The 19,370-nt window shown below is 42.8% G+C and overlaps 1 protein-coding gene across 2 annotated transcripts; it reads left to right on the top strand.

The window, feature by feature from the left end:
- The first annotated feature begins 4,735 nt into the window (after window positions 1-4,735).
- Window positions 4,736-18,879, top strand: Ogfrl1 (opioid growth factor receptor like 1). Of its 2 annotated transcripts, none has more exons than XM_055619270.1 (7): window positions 4,736-5,136; window positions 8,913-8,999; window positions 9,160-9,238; window positions 11,613-11,691; window positions 11,791-11,857; window positions 11,968-12,113; window positions 17,998-18,879. In XM_055619270.1, the coding sequence occupies exons 1-7, from the start codon at window positions 4,900-4,902 to the stop codon at window positions 18,698-18,700; spliced, it is 1,398 nt and encodes a 465-aa protein (XP_055475245.1). In that variant the 5' UTR covers window positions 4,736-4,899; the 3' UTR covers window positions 18,701-18,879. The 2 variants fall into 2 exon arrangements, with proteins under 2 accessions (XP_055475245.1, XP_055475243.1); XM_055619268.1 differs by having other exon boundaries at window positions 9,157-9,238.
- The last annotated feature ends 491 nt before the right edge of the window (window positions 18,880-19,370 follow it).

The following is a 19,370-nucleotide window of genomic DNA, read 5'->3' as shown; positions in this document are numbered from 1 at the left end:
TTTTCTTCTCCCTCTAGGCCTCTGGGAGCTGCTGCAGAATTAACACCTTACCTTAGGTTATGTAGGCCTTGGTCTGACCTCTGCTTTTATTTGGAAGAGTCTCAAAAGACATACACAACAACAGACCTCCTCTGTTAATATTCTTAAAACACAACTCACTATAGAAAATCAAATGCTAGTTATGCCAGAGGCATTTGGGAATCTTTCCAAAAGCCTTGGGTTCTGAAATGTTCGTTCCTTTTTAAAACCTTTCAATGCTTCCAAGAGAACATTGGAAGCAGTGGGGCAGTAGTACCTGTGTGGACCCCAGAAGAATCTGGGTGCAGGAAGGCAGAAGCCATGCTTCATTACTGTTCATTCTAATAGTACATTCTCCCCTTGTCACATACAGTTTACAGTAGCGCTTAATTTGATATCCTTAAAAGCGTATTAGATGAATAATGACTAGAACTCATATACATTGATAAATTAAGGTGTTTCCCAGGATTGGGCTAAGTAATAAAATTTGTTTTGTTTTCAGACAATTTCCCCCTCTGTTTCTTGGGTTGATTTTGAATTCCAGGGCTAAATTAAACCTCCCACCTTAATCTTCTGAGTCGACAGTCCTAGAGGGGTTGTGCTGGTTAGTTTTATGGTTAGTTTGAGTTATATCAACGAGATACAAGCTAAAAGTCATCTGAGAGGAAGGAGCTTCAACTGAGAAAACACCTCCATATGAAGCAGCTGTAGGCAAGACCAGGCATTTTATTAATTAGTGATGGGTATGGGAGGGCCCAGCCCATTGTGGGTGAGGCAAGCCCTGGGCTAATGGCCCTGGTTCAGTAGGCTGAGCAAGCTACAGGGAGCAAACAAGTAAGCAGCACCCCTCCCTGGTCCATCAGCTGCTGCCACTGTGTTCCTGCCCTGTTTGAGTTCCTGTTCTGACTTCTCTAAGTGGTGAGATGCAACCTGACATTTTGTAAGATGAAATAAACTCTTTCCTCCCAAAGTCATTTTATTGGTCATCGTGTTTCACTGCAGCAAAAGCAATCCTAATTAACACAGTGGTATACTACCTTATCCAGCAAAATGATGAATTTTTAAAAATACGCTTAACTGGTAATACACGAATGTCATATACTCTTAAAAGCAGGAATTTTTTTTCAATTGGCTATTCATCAAGGGTAATTCTTTTTTTTTTTTTTTTTCCTTACAGGACCTAAGAGACATTCAGAATTAACTACTAAAAAAACATATATTGGATACAATGTAGGCAAATTATTGCTTTAAATGAACTTTAAGGGTTTTTCTATATTATGTTTTTATAATGCTTCATACAAAATTCATTAATAAACAGGTTTGACATCTTGGCAAATGATCTATAACCCTATAGACAGTGATAAAAATGTTAAAAGGTATAGGAAAACGTAAGAGCTTAACTGCAGCGGTTATTTGGGCTTGTGTACGTGCTTCTCACTGTAGAGCGGAGCACTGTCGTTTCATGACCTGGAAATCTGAGCAGCGCTCTGTTGGGTGCTTATTTTGTCCCAAGTGGCATCAATGAATCTTACTGAATGAGATTCATCTGGGGAATGGATTCAACCTGAAGCAATTCACACTGAACGGGAGATACTGGAGTCAGGAATTAGTTGACAGTCCTGCCCAGCAGCAAGGCAGTCTCAAGGGAGTGGAATTTACACATCAGCCCAGAACTATCAGAGGGAATGACCCCAGATAATACACTGGAAAATGTAATCTTCCCTGAGGTTTAACTTTGAAAGTCTTAGAATAGCTCTTATTCCTGGTTCTTTCTTTGTTATAAAACAGTTTTTAAAATTAAAAATATAACTACATCATTTCTTCATTTCCCTTTTCTCCCTCCAACTCTTCTCATGTATCACTACCCCCACCCCTTTTTAAAAATAAAATTCATGGAATCTGTTTTTTTTTTTTTTAATTGTTGTTACACATGGTGTAAGAGCCAGAGGAAGAGGAATTTGCTGTGAGATTTCCTCTCCTAGAAATGTCAGAGAAGCTTCACCCATGATGTGTCATGACCATGACTGTCTAAACAAGACCTCTACAGGGTTGGCACCCATAGGAATGCTAATATGGAAACAGGAACATTTCCTGGGCCCTCAACCCTTGACAGAGAACTTATAAGGCATTCTGGGAGCCAGGGAAATAGTCTCTAAATGACAGGAAAGCAAAGACAATGCCGTTGACTTTATTCCATATAACACTAGACAAAGTGGTGGAGCACCTGGGCACAGACTGCTAGACTTTTAGCACCATTGACCCTGGACTGGTTAAATGTTCACCTTTGTAGTATGTTCTAGTCCAGTACCAATGGAAGATGAATGGAAAGCCTGGATTTTAACAGTGCTGGATTGATTTGTTTTGCAACTGCCCCATAATTTCTTTCACCAAGTCATTGATGACATTAACAACAATTAGAGGTTCTCTACAATGATGTTTACTTGGGAAGAGCAGAGCGTTGTGGAGAGAGTAAGCAAACAAGAGTAAACTGCGGTTATCTTCGAGAAGGTTTGAGGAAGGATCTTATTCTAAAGTTTAAAAAAAGATACATTTGCGTACGCTTCTTGATATCAAGATTGTAGGTTTTGAAGGTGGGAGGAGAGTTGGGATGGGTTCGTTTGTATAGGATTTCTGGGAAACTATTCTGTATGAACATTTGGATGGACTGACGCAGTCTTAAAGTTAGGGATGGAAGGAGACAGTCGCCACAGCCCAGCCAAAGCAGCTCTTCCATTTTTCTTCCCCTTTTTGTTAGCAGGGTCAATCTGAGTTCATTTTCCCAGGTTCCGGGAGTAGCTCTTACCGTGCCCCTCTAAGTGTTTTTCTTAATTGCTAAACCCCTTAAATAAATAAATAAATAAATAAATAAATAAATAAATAAATAAATAATGCAGAACTTGCTGTTATCTTGACCAAGGTGCCTAAGTTATAAATATAGACAGATATATCTACATCCATCTATCTATCTATCTATCTATCTATCTATCTATCTATCTATCATCTATCTATCTATCTATCTATCTATCTATCTATCTATCTATCTATAACACCAATTTCCTGCCAAGCCCTTATTAACTATATACAGCTGACACACTCCTCTGTCCCCTTATCACCTAGAGCTCCAGACCAAAGGTCTAGGAGGAAGAGTTAAGGGCCTTGAAGCCAGGTGCCCTGGGTGAGGCCCAGTCTCCAACAGATACTCTCTTGCTTAACCCTCAACACCAAATTATAATTGGAAGACCCTGCAGCTCACCCTAGCCCTCCTAGTTCTGCAATCTTAGCCTTTAAAAATGCAATACCGCTTCCCCTCCAGGACAGGGGTTCAAATCCCGAGCTGACGGTCTGCCTGAGTGCTCAGAAAATAAAGCTTTCATTTTTTTTTAAGCTTCCTTCTAAAGTGAGTTTTCTCTGCTTCCTCCCCAAACCCAACACGGATAATTTCCTCCACAGTGGGAGAGGTGTGCAAAGCATAAACAGTGTTTTAGAACAAAAACGGATCTTACGAGCCAAGAAAGTACTTCAGACAGGCATGAACATGCTTCCCCTAGTAATACAGTCTGGCTCTAATTTTAAGTCTGATAAGAAGGATTTCATCTTAATATCGTCAGTTTTTATGGTATCCTGACCAGGAAGCTCTTTTTTGTGTGTATTATGGGTCCATTATTAGATTTAGAGTCTCTTCTAGTCATAGAGCCATTAAAGGTCAAGCTGGATGCCGCTCCAGAGAGAAAAACCTGACTTAATTTTGAAGCTGGGGTCTCAAGAAGCTACGTGACCTGTCCGTAGTCAGAAACCAGTGACAGAAGCGCACCCTATTGCAATGCTTGAAAATAAGCAAGCCTGATTATTCTGTGGGAATGGCATCCTGCCTGCCAAGTCTTCTCTGAGCAATACCCCCACACACGTGTGTGTGTGTACATACATACATTACTAGTTTTGAGTACAGTTGACCATCTAACCCATGATCCAAGGCAATGTCCCACAACAGAAAATGTCCTGTCCAGATTCATGTGCAGGTACAGGGCCCCAGTTCATGAGATCTGTTTCATACACGGCCATTTTCAGATTCTTTGGTTGTTATTTCGCCTTTGAAGTAGGTCGCCCCCTGGACCTTAGAATCACAGTTTTCAGAACTCCACTTGGAACCAGCCTAAATGCTGTACAGATCCTGAGGCTTTTCTGCATAGAGCACAAAGGTGGGCTAGTCATAGATGAGATATGCTGGTCTAGTTCTTAATGCTCCTTTGTTTCTGAGAGAAGTTTGCTCTTCAGATTGGGGGACAGATAGCTCTGACTTTTATAGAGACCGCAGGGACTCTAGGTGGCCATAAGTACTGTTCCTGAAGCTTGGATTTCCTGTTTATAGGGGTGCACTGTCACGATTAGCTTTTGTCTTCTGCTGCAGCTAATTTGTCTTCCTCTTGGATCAGCCTTTGGAGGCTGGGGTGTGAGGCAGGATCCGCCTGCTGGTGGAGACACCTCCTTCCACTCCCTGACTTGGGCGGGATCAGTCTTCCCGCTTAGCTGGGAGGAGCCCCAAGGGGGCGGCTCCGGGCCTAGATGGGGCGGGGCAGCAGCTGACCCCTGTCCACTCCTGGGGACCGTGGAGGGGGGCGCGTCCCGGTGGAGCAGGTCCAGCGAGCTCCGGAGTGGGTTGACATCGGCGGGGCGGGGCGGTGGAGGCGGGATGGGCGGGCCGGGACGCGTGCGGCGGCGGCCCCGGGGCGCCCGGCTCCTCCCCGCCTGTGCGCTGGAGCGCCGGCGGCCGCGCTGAGCTGTGCGGCTCGGGCCGCGCGAGCTGCCGCCTGCGCCCCGAGCGGAGCGCGGCCATGCCCCGGCCCTAGCGCGCTGCCGCAGCCCGCGCCCGCCGCCGCCTCTTCAATGGGCAACCTGCTCGGCGGGGTCAGCTTCCGCGAGCCCACCACCGTGGAGGACTGTGACTCCACCTGGCAGACCGACTCGGAGCCCGAGCCCGAGCAGCCGGGGCCGGCGGGCGGTGGCGAGGGCCAGGAGCACGACGAGCCGGGGCAGCCCGAGCAGCCTCCCGAGAGAGGCGGAGGGCGGCCCCGCAGCAGCCCGGTGCCCGAGGACCACGCCGAGGCGGCGGGCGCGGAGCAGGTACGCGGCCCCGGGACCCACGGTGGGCCCGGCGGGACTGCGCGCCGGGCGCCGGGGAGGGTACTGTGCGCAGCTCCCCGGGTATGCAGGGCGGGATGCTGGGCGTGCGTGGCCCGGGCACCCGACCTGGGGCAGCCTGCGGTGCCCAGCATCGCCGGATGGCTCGATCCTGGCTGGGGCCTTGCTGTGAGCACCATGGGGAAGTCCCCCAAGGCAAACCCTGACTCCACTAGGTGTAATCTTTGCCTCTGCAGCGCAGCTGGGTGATGCGAAGGGGGGGGGGGGGGGGGGGAACTAGCCTAAAAATAGAGGATTGTGAGGACCTGGCCGGTGCGTGTTCTTGTTTTATTTTTTATTTTTATTTTTTAAATACTATTCAGAACAAGACAATTGCAATTGTCTAAGGGGCCTTAGTCCCCCCCTCAGCGGGGGGTTCATGGCCATTAAAAGTATTGTAGAAGGTTCCCAGGCAAACTTAAAATGCCACTGTTCTCCCCAAAAAGAGATCTTTCAAAGACTTCAAGACATTCCTTGAACATTCCGTTTCACCCAGAAGACTTGTTGATCCAACCAAGCTTAAATCAACTGACCAATACAGTTAGGCAGATAGGTTAGAAGAGAGGTAGATGGCGTCCCTTAACCTCTCATGGCTTCAGAAACTTTTAAAAGGAGGAACTGTATATTTTTAAAAGACGTGTGCAGCGTCTAAGGTTGGTGGCTCTGTATTAGGCCTCCCCTTTAACTTCGAGGAAAATGGAGCCCAAAGTCCAGTGTGACTTTAGGGGTCACCTCTTGAGGAAGTCGGAGGCTTCCTTCAAGGGCTAAGTGAGCATGTTACTGAAATGGAATACAGTTTCCGTGTGTGCATTCCGTTTTAATCCCCCATTTTGGAGAATTGTGATCGTGTCGGAGAGAATCTTGTCCAGAGCACACGGGGAGACAAAGATTCAAGCGTCAGTCTGTCTGTGGCCAAAGTGAGGGACTTGGCCCTGCTGGGTGGGATCCAGCCGTCCTTACCTTGTGCTCTGGTTGTTTTTGCGTTTAGAACCGCGTGTTAAACCCTGAAACAGTATTGCATGTTGTATTTCGGTGCTTTATCCTTCCGTTTGTCTCCCAAGTAAATAGCCATCGACAGAAGTTTGGAATATTAAAAAAAACAAACAAACAAATAAACAAAAAACCTGGAAATAAACTAGTTAACTAGGTCAGTCTCTGTAAAATAACATAACATTTGAGTCATTGTCCTACAACCTGAGTAATAGTGTTATTTATTTATTTTTTTTTTCTGTAAGTACTACCCAACTCCTTCAATAACCTTTTTGCTGTTGTTTTTTTGACTCATCCCATTTGCTTTCTGCTTGGGACCAGCCACTTCTCCCCTTTAACACAGGATGCAGACTGGCTTCTTACCACTGTCTTTGCGGTCACCCAACTCCCTGTAAATGTTAGACTATAGATGGAACCATTAACTGAGATGAGGCAGCCTGTGAAGTTAGACATCCAAGTGGGATTGTTGAGTAGTTGATATCTATAAATAGATATTCAGTCTAGGTCTGGAGCTATAGAAAGGCAATTAGGATTGGTTGTACTTAAAAAAAATAAATACAAGATAAGAAATCATCAAGGAGTCATGAAGGATTAGGACAAACCTCACTCTCTATGTGGGGTGTGATTAAGAGGAGGAGCCAAAAAAGAGGGGACCAGTGACACAGGAAACGGACCAAGAGTGTGTGGTATTCTGACAGCCAAATGATAACACTGCCTCAGGGTGGAGGGTTTTAAGGGGTCCAGGGCTGATGGGAAGTCACCTGGCATGACCACCAAGACATGATTTGACTAGATGGATATTTATTTGGAAAGTTCCTAGTAGTCCCACTTTAAGGTGGTGCTGTGGGCAGAGCATTATTTAGGTAACGGGGTGGGCTCTGGAAGGAGAGGGAGCACGCACAATTCTTTTCCTTCAAAAGGGAGCAGAGCCATGATCTGCAAATGAAGTAGATTTGGGTCAGGGGAGGTCTTATGCTTACCTTTGGAGAGAGTACAGCATGTTTGGCTGGTTGTGGGGAATGGTTTGGAAGAAGGAAGTTTTGATGATGTAGGGCAGAGGAATGTTAAAGGGCAGAATCCTTGCCAAGGAAGGAAAAGGGGCCAGGGTACAGAAACGAACAGGACAGACACTGGCAGTTTGAAGGATGTAATCTTTTACATGGCTGTCTTAGGGAGCAGGCAGGACATGACTCATTATCTTCGTTTCACAGATGATAAAACTAAGATTCAGCTAAGTGATTTGCCTAAGGCCTCCTCACAAATGCTAAGGAAAAGAACCTAGACTCGCCTTAGTCTCTTGGCTTGCGATCTTGGGTCGTTGATCTTTATAACAGGATTTTTCAAATACCCATCACTTCTAGCAGAAATGAAACTGGTTTGGACCTAATTAGCCAGACACGGAAGCAGCTAGTTCTTACCGTGCTGCTGGGCTCTGAGCTCTTGTTCAGTTCCTCTAAGTGTCAGCAACCTTGTTTCTAAGATGCAGACACTAATAACTGTCAGTCAAGGTGTGTTGTAAGACTCAAATGAAGTAATGTACATGGAAGTACATGGGAAAAGTGCTCTCTGCAAATGCAGGCGATGATTCATGTGGTTGTGGCTCAGGCTAAATAGATTCAGAAACTTGCTAGGCAGAGCTATTTTGAAAAGTGTGGCAAGAACCAGAATCTGAGCTTTTCCTTGCTTATGTAACATGACAGTGTAACTACCGTTAAACAGCGGAGGATATGGTGTTAAAGTGTCTCTGTGCTTGTAGTAAGAGTGAGAATCACACCACTTCAGAAACGTGTGAAAATTGCTTAGAAGATGCCAGTCTGTCAACACAGACAGAGGGTGGGAGATGATGAGGTAAAGGATTGGGGGGCAGATTTCTTAATGAACATAACTATTTCAGCACCGCAGCCTTCTTCATCCCGTTCCGTCTCATTGTCCTGCATGTCACTGGACAAATGCATTCTGTCAGGCATTACGTGGTCTGGATGGCTAGAGGATATTAGACATCTATGTATCACATCTATGTAAAATGACATCATAGTGGTGGCACTCGGTAAACAGTATGAGCAAACTACCTCATAGAAAAAGCACTTGAGTCGGTGTTCAGTCCACCCGAGAGAGCTTTATCTTGCTTTGTGTATTTATCTCAAGTTTGCTGATTTCTATCCCACCGATCATTGACTGGGCAGATGATTACTCTTGCCTTGCGTGTTTGTTAGATATAGTGCTTTGTTTGAAGTAGTTTAGAAAGCTAATTTAGTCTAAAATCCTCCTTTCCTTTCATAAATATTATTTGACTTTCAAGCTCGGGCAGGAGGTGCAAATTTAATGAGAGTCTTCTGTGTAGAATTGACTTGCCACCTTAACCCTTTCCCAGTATCATATGAAACAAGATCTGTCACAGGCTCCATCGTATAACACCTGGTGAAACGCGTTTTCAATTTCTTCCGAGTGCTGTTCTGGATCGATACTAATCCTTAGCATTTAGTCTCCTAAGGCATCGAACAGTAAAGTTTATTATTTATTGATATAACCTAGGTCGAAAGTTTTAGTGCAAATAAGGAAGGTCGATGCCAGCAATCACTGTTCATAAGCATTGTTAAAGAGACAATGGTTTCCTTAATCTGTACAGGTCGTCAGTTCAGGGTTCTTTATGGATGTGGATTATTTTAAGTTTATTCTGGAACTTTCTCAGTATTATTCTCTGTGCAAATGAGTTCCTCTTTGTGTCGTAGGGTGCTGATTCCACAGAAGCAACTGCTAAACCAAAGAGAAGCTTCTACGCTGCGAGGGATTTGTATAAGTACCGACATCAGTACCCAGTAAGAAATGGAGCGCTTTTTCTCCTTAAATTTAAACTTTTGTCTCTCTGCTTTTCTGCCTGTACTCTGTTGGTAAGAAAACGTATCAGAAGGGCCCTTGTGCCTTTTGTATGTGTGTGTTTCCATACAGTGGAGATTAATTTATCTTTTCCTTTAGCAGAACTTCAAAGATATCCGATATCAAAATGACTTGAGCAACCTTCGCTTTTATAAGAATAAAATTCCATTTAAGCCAGATGGTGAGTACGTCACTTGGTAAAAAAGCAAATTTTAAATAATAACATATACCTGGGTGTTCTTTTCTTCTTCTGGGCTTCCTGTAATCTTGCTGCGTTTGTTGGGTGGTTAGCTTTGTTTTGTCTTGCCATGCAGGCTGATGTGTCCCCAGGGCCCTGGGTTTTCAAGTTGTGGTCATCCATTTGGTGAAGTGTGGAGAAATAGATTTCAGTTAGCCCTACCTTCTCACTAGCTGTAACTGAAGAGGTAGTAGGGGCAGGGTTTTTGTTTGCCTGTTTGGTTTGTTTCGGGGTTTTTTTTTGGGGGGGGAGGGGGGCCTAGGCTGTGTGTATGTGTGCAGAAAAGAGGAGAGATTTGTAGGGCCATTGAATTTTAAATGAATAAGCCTTGCAGAGAGTCAAATTCAAAGTCACCTTTTTCATCTTGAAGATGTTGTTACTGGGATTTGAAGCATAAATGAGTGTCTTTCTGGATTGCTCAACTGGTTTTAAAGTGGGAGTAAGCTCCACCGGGGTCCACTCTTCTTTCTGCCATGCCATACCTAAAAGTTACTTACAGTATGAATAAAGACATCGTTTGTGCTTAGAATTATCATTGTCAGTTTTCAAAAATCAAGGCCCTTGAAACTATAGCAATCCCAGTTCAAAGTCTGCCAAATAAACTTGCACCCTTCACAACGGTACAGCCCCTCTCATGGCATATGCGCTTTCCCAAACCCATAGTGAAAATTCACAGTTGCTATGGTGATTCGACTACAAACTTGTAAGCAAAAATGTTGAGGCAGCACACTGTGCCTCACAGTGGGTGTCTGGATCACGTGTAGGCAAAGCAGAAGCCAGATACCTACGCTCCTTAGAAGTTTAGTGTGGGGTGACCAGATTATCCCCATTCTTGTCATTTTCTCCCAGTGAAAACTCAGTGACATCCACAGCAGTGCGAGTCCGCTGATGGAGGTCTTAGGTTGAAAGCTGTGCTGGCCGGCTTCATGTCAACTGACATACACATTTCGGAAGAGGGAGCCTCGGTTGAGAAAATACCTCACCAGATTGGCCTGTGGGGCATTTTCTTGACTGATGACTAATTTGGAAGGCTTTCTCATGGGGGTCAGTGCCACCCCTGCGCTGGTGGTCCTGGTCTAAGACTGCAGACAGAGCAGGCCATGGGGAGCAAGCTGGTAAGTAACATTGCTCCATGGCCTCTATTTCAACCCATGCCTTGAGTTCCTATCCTTGCTTCCTGTCAGTGATGGACTGTGATGTGGAAGTGTGAGCCACGTTGCCTTTGGTGTTTGTCACAGCAATAGGAATCTAAGACATAAGCCTTTCAGAGTGCTGGGATCTTTGGAGATTAAATTGGAAGGAGAGCTCAAAGATCAGATGTGGCGTTTGGAAACGGGAGTTCTGATACTATGTCCTGAGGAGTGTTGCTGAAACGCGCAAATCCAATTAACTTGAACTTTTTGGTATCTCAGAAGGCTGGAGGCAAATGTGTGGCCATAGATGTGCAGTTGTATTTACCAGTGATTTAAAAAAAAAAAAAAAAGTGCAGGGTAAAGTGACTCTAGCATGTTAATAAAACTGATGGAGTGGTTTAACACAACTTCTTAGGGATTCTGGGAGGGGCCTTGGCGAGGGAGCGAGAATGAGATGAGTCTGCGTTTCTCTGTTCCTACCTTCTGTTTGTTTTTCTGGAAGATTAGCCAACTGGCCAGTTACAAGGGCCTTCACAGACTTGAGAATAGAGAGGATTTCATTCAGTTCTTTTAGGAGAACGTGGGCCACAGTGAAAAGGCTTACTTTCTGCAGGCACAAAGATGGATATTCTGCTCCCAGACTACTTTGTTACTAGTGTTCGACATTAAACAAATTGTCGTTGTTGTTGTTATTAATGTACTGGTTGTGGCTTGAACAAATATTCCACATAAGAGCATTGTTTCCATTAGTACATTCTTATTAGTCATACAGAGATGATAATGCTTTCTGAGATTTTTTTTTCTGCACAGAGGCAGATAGCAAATATACTAGGCTTTGCAAAATAGTGCATTGTGACACTCAAGTCTGTTGTACTAAAAAGTAGCTGTGGGCAGTATATAGATGGTGTAGTTAGTCTAGGTTCCAATAAAACTTTATTTACAAAACTGTTAGGCCGTCCTTTGCCATCCTCTGCTTTAGAGGACATTGCCCAATACAAGCTTTTTTTTTTTTTTTTTTAATTTGAGGTGCTTTTTTTGTAGGCTTTTTACATTACTGAGTGTATAGCATAGGGTGTTTTTTTTTAAACTAAATATTTTAATATAAATTCAGGTGACTCGTATGTTAAAATGCCATCACCATGTTTTCAATGAGTGGCTTATTTTTCTCACTATTTACTGTTTAGGTGTTTATATTGAAGAGGTCCTAAATAAATGGAAAGGAGACTATGAAAAACTGGAACACAACCACACTTACATTCAATGGTCAGTTAAGTGTTCTCTACCTTGAACCATGTTCTGTTAGTCATGTGTTTTCAAGATAATGTTAATTGAAATTTTTAATTTCTTTTTTTAACAAACTAGGCTTTTCCCCCTGAGAGAACAAGGCTTGAACTTTTATGCTAAAGAATTAACTACATATGAAATTGAGGTAATGCAAGCTCAGTTCGTCCTACACGAGGTAGCCAAATGATATTATTTTATTGTTCTGATTGCTACTGAGTCATTTCAATTAACTTTTTTTTTTCCTCCTTGTATTAGGAATTTAAAAAAACAAAAGAAGCCATCAGAAGATTCCTCTTGGCTTATAAAATGATGCTAGAATTTTTTGGGATAAAGCTGATTGACAAAACTGGAAATGTTGCTCGGGCTGTAAACTGGCAAGAAAGATTTCAACATCTGAATGAGTAAGTGAAGCCCCAATGCTAAGCCTGTGGCCTCCTCCTGCAGCTGCATTCTCTGGAAAGTAGGAATAGCTAGTCATTGGACATAGGAGCAGTTTGTTATTGGACATAGGACTAGTTAGGTGTTGGACATGGGACTAATTAGGTGTTCGACATAGGACTATGTAGCTGTTGGCTGTTGAAGGAGCTAGTCATGGAACAGAGAAAAGCTGTTGAGCATAAGGAATAGTTAGATGTTGTACATAGAAATAGCTAGATGTTGGACTTGAGCCTACTAGCTGTTAGGCATAGGACTAGCTAGTCTCTGGGCATAGAAACAGCTAGCATTTGGACATAGAAATATCTAGCTGTTGGACATAGGAATTGCCAGCATTTGGGCACTGAAACAGCTAGTCAGACAGGAAAGCTAGCTACTGGGCATAGGACTGACTAGCTGTTGGCATAGGACTAACTAGATGCTGGACATAGGACTACCAGATATTATGGACACAGGAACGGCTAGCTGTTGGCCATAGGACTAGCTAGATGTTGGGCATAGGACTAGCTAGCCATCAGGGATAAGAATAAAAATCTAGTCAGAAATGCATTTATTCCTTCTTGTGCATTCTAAAACAAAGTGCAGAAATGACCAGAACAAATTCTACATAGAGCGCTAACTGTTCTGCTCCAAGGTAGTTTCTTCCTCTGCCTGCAGCCAAACGTGGTTTCTCTCTGTCTCTATGCCATGTTTCATGGAGTTTATAGTTATGCTTGCTTATGATATTTTCATATATTCTCTCCTAAACTATAGGCTGCTTGGGTACCAAACTGTTTCTAATATCCTCATGAATGCAAACATCTTAGATTAAATTCCTGAATGAGGTCTATGATGTATAAAGATGGGTTCATTTGGTGTGGTTATACTTCTACCTAAAATAGAGGAAAGAAATCCCAGTTATCTTCATGAGACAGGAAAAAGACAGATACCTATTTCTTGTTAATTCTGAAATCTGTAAAAGAAAGTTAAGGGGCTTTCTTGGATGGGGCTAGCTGCACTCTTTGCTTGGATATGTATAATAGTGATTAATACTTACAACCAAAGTTTAGTTTTAAAAATGTTTTCTTCATATTCCCACTGAATTTTTTTTCTTTTTAATTATAGAGTGACTTATGAGTACTGGACTACAAAACCCACAATTTTAAGCAATTTTTTTTAGCACCTTATAATTAGCTGAACTGGGCAAGTATTAAGGAAAGAAAAAAAAAAAAGCAAAACCCAACGTAAGCAATTTCTCTTTGGTGAAACAATCAGAGTTTTGGCACCAGCTCCTTAACTGTTTTGCATCTTCCTAGAACTTCCTCTCACTTTGGTAAAAGCAGTGGAAATATTAGCATTGAGGAGTCTTTTTCCTTTGTTGTAAGTAGCACTATTAAATAAGATAGGAGGACCAGCTAAAGCCTTGAAAATATGGACGTAAAGCTTACGATCCTGACTGGAGACACAGTAATTTATGACTCAGGTCAAAGTTTGGTAGGTATGCTGATTAAAGTGCAGACACGTGTGCATTTGCCTATCCAATGTAGATAGCCATAGCTGCATAGTTTCTTCATCACACTGTTGAAGAAAGCTACATGCAAGTAAGCCTTTAGCGAAAACCTCACTTTTTGTGCACTCACCACTCTCCTTTTGTTGTTTTTTGCTTAGAATGACAATCTTGTTTGGTATACTGTTGTTCGAAGTTATAAGTCATGGACAGAACATGAGCTAAGGCTTACATCCTGCCCAGGGTATGGTAGTCTAGTCTTTTCTTCTATCCCTAAAGAGCAGAGCTTCTTCTGAAGGGTTTGTTTAATTAGGTCGTCTCATAGCCTCTGTCAGAAGAAGGGCCTGAACTCATGGCCTTTTCACCCTGTCCCACCTAGCAACTTCTCCCACTCCCGTCTGATATTGTTCTTCCTTCCTAGCACTGGCTGAACTTTTCTGGGGGTGGGGGGGATCTATTTAAAAATTTGAAAAAAAATGTACATGTATATATATGTGCCTGTTTGTCTCTGTGTGTACCACATGTGTAAACATGTGTGCCTACAGAAGTCAGAAGACGGTGTGAGATCCCCTGAAACTGGGGCTCCCAGGCGGTTGTGAGCATCTAATTGTGTGTACAGGGAGCCAAACCAGGATTCTCTGCAAGACTTTCTTTGTTTATTTTTGAGACATAGTCTCTGAGTCCAGGATAAGTTCAAATTTGCCATCCTTCTGGCACCATCTTCCAAATTCCAGGATTATAGACACTTCCTACAAGTTCCTCATTGCTAAAAGTTTTTATTGATTAGATTTGAACAAATGATACGGAATGATATGACCATCTCCTCTACTTTCATCTTCATTTGTATTATTCTGTGATCTATTCTCAAATGTCATTACTTATATGTGATTGAAGCCATGTGGCATCTTGAACTTTTTATAATAGGCCAAGGAGATTTGGTTGTGTTTATAGCTCAGTGGAGGAAAATAAAATATGCTCAGGCGTGAAAGTACAGATATGCAGACCAAGCACTGAGATGCAGCCCAGGTCTTGTCCGTAATGAACGAATTCTTGAAGCATCCTTAGTTGTGTTGGAGGTTTTGTTTCCTTCCTGTGTCCTCTCGGTACCTATCTAGTCTTCTGATAGAATTAGCACTGCCTTTTCTCTACATACCAGCCCCCTTCTACATTCCCTGGTGTAGAAGCCCAAGGCTATGAAGAGCTCCAGAAAGATTTAGCTTCTCTTTCTGCCATTTTGCCTTTTATTGCCGCATTTATTTCAGATCGTACTGAAACAACCAATCTCTTTGTTTTATAGATAATTTTATTCTAGAATCCTAATCATTATTTTTTCAGCTGCGCATAGCATTTTTTTGCTGTTACATAAATACTCTAATTTGTGAATATGTAAATATAAATGAAAGCATATGCAAATACTATGTTTTCTGTTCTTCTTAGAGTGGTTCTGGTTGCAAATCTGTTATCGGCTTCATAGTGCAGTGTTTCCTTCCTCGTAAGCATTCTCCCTCTTGTCTTCCCATCTCACAGTCGGTTTTCAAGCTTTGTCAATGCATTCTTTCAATATAAGAGCTCTACATGAATGTGGCAGCTAGGTCAGTCCTGTCATTTATGGTATATGACATTGCCCTGGTCCCATTGTCTCCAAACAGTTTGGAGCAGAGTCTCACCAGGCTGTAGTTCCCAGCTCCCATGTGGCACCTCAAACTATCTGTAACTTCAGTTCCTATGGCTCTAGTACCCTCTTCTGATCTTCTTCAGATCCTGTACAACAAATGATGTGTATAAACTTGAACAGACACACAGAGACACATGAATAAGTTCTTTTTTTAATTCAAATATTACAGTTTCATAAAACCGAGACATGTGTGCTAAGTTTCACCTTTAAGATTTGAAAAAAATCTTAAATTTTAGAGTAATACTTTGGGGGCAAACACCCGAAAGAATGGCGATAATAAAATTTCTATTAGAGTAGTTAGTTAGCTCAAATAACTCAGATTTTGATTTTGTCAGTATTTTCTCATTAAAATGGAAGACCAGGAGCTATGTACTTTTACATCTCAAATAATTTGACATCGTTTTCCAACATTCCCAAGTGATTTGGTAATTACTTCTAATAAAAAAACTCAAGCACTTTTGGAAGCTGGGCCAGATATGTGCCGTGCTTTCAAGAAAGTTCAGTCTCTGCTATGAAACAGGTTTTGTGACTTCAGAAGTAAGTGCTAGTTCTGTCGTGTAGCGGTCTTGGCAAATACGTGCCTGGCCTGTGAACAGCAGACATGATCATGGAAGGGGGGGGGATAGATAGGTGTGTTCACTAAGGTGAGTGTATTCGGGTAAACAAGGCTGGGGACGTGGGTTAGAAATCGTGACAGAGTAAATCTGGAAAGCACTACGCCAAGAATGGCCTCAGTTTTGAAGTAAAAAAAAAAAATATATGTGTCATATTGGGGAAATGCATGTTTGGATGGAACCAAGGTTCTTGTAAGATTTGAAGCTTTTTGATAAGGGAGGGGGAGGTGAGGATGGCGAAGATGGAGGAAATAGGTCAAAATGAGTACAGATAGGATGTTACTCAAAACTCAGCTCTGCTCTAGTGGATGGTAGTAGTGCTAGCGGCTGAGGGTGGTGTGTGCCACGTGCTGACAGCCCGAGCACGGGGCAGGGGGGCGTGAAGACAGATAGGTCCCTGGGGGTTGATGACCAGCTAGCCTAGCCCCCTGGAGGTCAATGAGAGGGACAGCCTCAATGGGCAAGGTGAACGATGACGGAGAAACAAGGCCAAAGGATACCCATGCAAACACACCTGTATAGTCCCACACATGTGCACCTGTGCACACACATGCACACACAAAGTAATTCTAGCTAATGTCCACTATCTACTGAGTTTGTTAATGTCTCTCACTTGCGTCGTATCACTGGATTTTTACAACAGTTAGATTCTGACCTCTTTTCCTATTTTTTTTTTTATGTTTAAGGTTTTTTTAATTTTATTTTAAATTTATTTTTTATTAATTACAGCTTATTCACTTTGTATCCCAGCTGTAGCCCCCTCTCTCATTCCCTCTCAGTCCTACCCTCCCTCCCTCATTTTTTTTTTTTTTTTTTTTTATACAGGTGAAAACACTGAAGCTTTCTAGATGGGCACCATAATTTTTCACTGCAGTTAAATAACTGTCTTAGGGTTTTATTGCTTTGAAGAGGCACTGTGACCACTCAACTCTTTTAAAGGAAAACATTTAATTGGGGCTGGCTTATAGTTCCAAAGGTTTAGTCCACTGTTATCCTGGAGGGAAGCATGGCCGCAAGCAGGCAGATCTGGTGCTAGAAAGGTAGCTGAGAGTTCTCCATCTGGATCAGCCAGCAGCAGAGAGAATGACACTGGGCGTGGCTTGGCCTTCTAAAGCCCACCCCCACAGTGACACACTTGCTCCAATCAGACCGCCTCTTATTGGAAAGCACCTCCCACAGTGCCACCCCCTATGGCCAAGCACTCAAACACACAATTCTATGGGGGCTGTTCCTGCTCAGACCACCACTGTAACAAAGCTAGGGCGAGACCGGCTCTGGCAGTCTCCAGCTAAGGCAGGCTCCTTTAAGTCAGTTTTGTTCCCTTCGTCAGAATTGTTCTAGCCAGAGAGAGGACAGAGTGCTGCTTTCCTTGTTAGTTACCCCATCTGGCGGATTTTGCTTGTCAGTTGGTGCTACTAATGACCTCATTCAGCTGTTAGCCAGTGTGTCTCTGGTTACCCCTGGTTACCTGTGCTAAGTAGCATACATCTATGAGGTCGCATGTGTGGAAGTTCCCCGTGGATTCCTGAAGTCACAAATTGTACAGAGTCGTCTATATACTCTGTTCTGTTCTATCGTGAGGCTTGTAAGTTAGGCCTGGTAAGAGACAACAACAACAATAATAGTAAAACAGAGCCGTTGTAACATTACTGTAATAAAAACACGTCTCTTGCGTTCTCTGATCTTTTGCTTTTCTTATGGCGGCATCAGCTAACCTGATGTTTGGCTGTCTGTACATAGCTGCTCTTGCAGCTACTGGTCCTCGGTGACGTTAATAAACAAAGTAACACCAGTGCAGATGCATTCAATCTCAATGGTTCTTTACATTGAAGAGTCTTCTGAAGAGGAGAGTTTGTTTTTACATTTGAGTTTCACATACGTTAGATTATACCATTAAATTTCACATATGTTAATAAAATTGTTTTTAACAGTGGCCAATGTGGCTTACTTTTGAAGTCACTTTAAGGATTATTTTCTTGCTTTGCATTTTCATAAACACCTTCTCGACATTTAGATTTTCCTGTTTTCTTCACATGATTCTTTTCTCTCTCATTTTGTTCAATTCTCTCTTTCAGGTCTCAGCACAACTATTTAAGAATTACACGAATTCTTAAAAGCCTTGGTGAGCTTGGGTATGAGAGTTTTAAATCTCCTCTCGTAAAATTTATTCTTCACGAGGCTCTAGTGGAAAATACCATCCCTAATATTAAGCAGAGTGCTCTGGAGTATTTTGTTTATACAATCAGAGACAGAAGGGAGAGAAGGAAGCTCCTGCGATTTGCCCAGAAACATTACACGCCATCAGAGAATTTCATCTGGGGACCGCCTAAAAAGGAAGAGCCAGAGAGAAGCAAAGCCCAGAAAATGCCTACTCTGCCCACTTCAGGTTCGAACGGTCAAAATTCTATACACAAGAAATCTAAGGACTCCAAAAATTCCTCAGTAGCGATTCACGGAAATAGCAAAACAGTGGAAGAAAAAAAGGGGGCGTCTAGAGAGCCAGAGGAGGAGACAGAGAAGCTGAGCTCAGAGCCCAGCAGTGAAGATACCAAGACAAAAAACACAGGAAAAGACAGCACTGTTGATGAAGAAGCAAATTCTCCACCCGAGAAAACAGTTACTGACACCGCAGGAAAAAGAGAATGCCCAGCTTCCTCTGAAAAAGATAGAGAGGGGGAAAACCAGAGCAAAGACTCTGAAAATTCTGAAAATACCGGTTGCCACAATGAGGGAGTGTCACAGCGAAATGTCACAAACCCACAAACCAGTTCTGGTTAAGGGAGTCAAAAACTGCTGTCTGATTTATCCTGAAGATCAGAGATGAGGTCACGTTTAAAATGTTGGCCGCCTGTGACTTTCGTTGTAAGCCCTTGGTTCTTGTTTTTATTTTGGATCACAATGGATTGGATATTTAATGAGAAGTTTTAAGACTGGATCAAATAAAAGAATATATTTAGGATGTGTTTTCAAATTCTGTATATAACAGTCACTTTAAAGATATTTTTCAAGTTATCTAGAAACAGCCACGTAGCATTTGGTATTCGGCAAGTTCTCTTGAGAGATCCATGCAGAAACCACCCCCCTCCTGATGCAGTCACACCTGCCTTTTACATGCGTTTGAAGCTGGAAGGATGAGTCAGGTCTTCTCAGTTGTATCCAGAAACCAATCTGGACTCTTTTATTACAGCGCCTCAGTCAGGGTTCAGAGTTTTGGTTTCTGTGCTGGCTGTCCTTCCCATTCGTCTGCCGCCTTGCTCTCGTACCTCTCCCTCTTCTTGCTTGAGCTACCATCTTTGTCATCTTTCACATGAGTTTTCTAGTATGCTTTAGGACCCTCTCCTATACCAATGTTCAGGTGGAGCAGAGCAGAATTTTTAATAGTCTGATTTCAGGATTTTTTTTATGTTTATAATAATAAATATTTTTTAGTATTAAGTGTTTAGAAACT

The sequence above is a fragment of the Psammomys obesus genome, unplaced genomic scaffold, assembly GCF_907164565.1.
Source record: "Psammomys obesus unplaced genomic scaffold, mPsaObe1.curated_primary_1811, whole genome shotgun sequence".
NCBI classification, from domain to species: Eukaryota; Metazoa; Chordata; class Mammalia; order Rodentia; family Muridae; genus Psammomys; species Psammomys obesus.
This window is presented reverse-complemented; position numbering and strand designations above follow the sequence as displayed.

Bases quoted from the DNA above. Each gene is read 5' to 3' on its own strand.
- Ogfrl1 (XM_055619268.1), top strand. From the start codon at position 4,900: ATGGGCAACCTGCTCGGCGGGGTCAGCTTCCGCGAGCCCACCACCGTG. The intron at 5,137-8,912 runs GTACGCGGCCCC...TTTGTGTCGTAG, and splicing joins AGGCGGCGGGCGCGGAGCAG to GGTGCTGATTCCACAGAAGC. The intron at 11,692-11,790 runs GTCAGTTAAGTG...TTAACAAACTAG, and splicing joins AACCACACTTACATTCAATG to GCTTTTCCCCCTGAGAGAAC.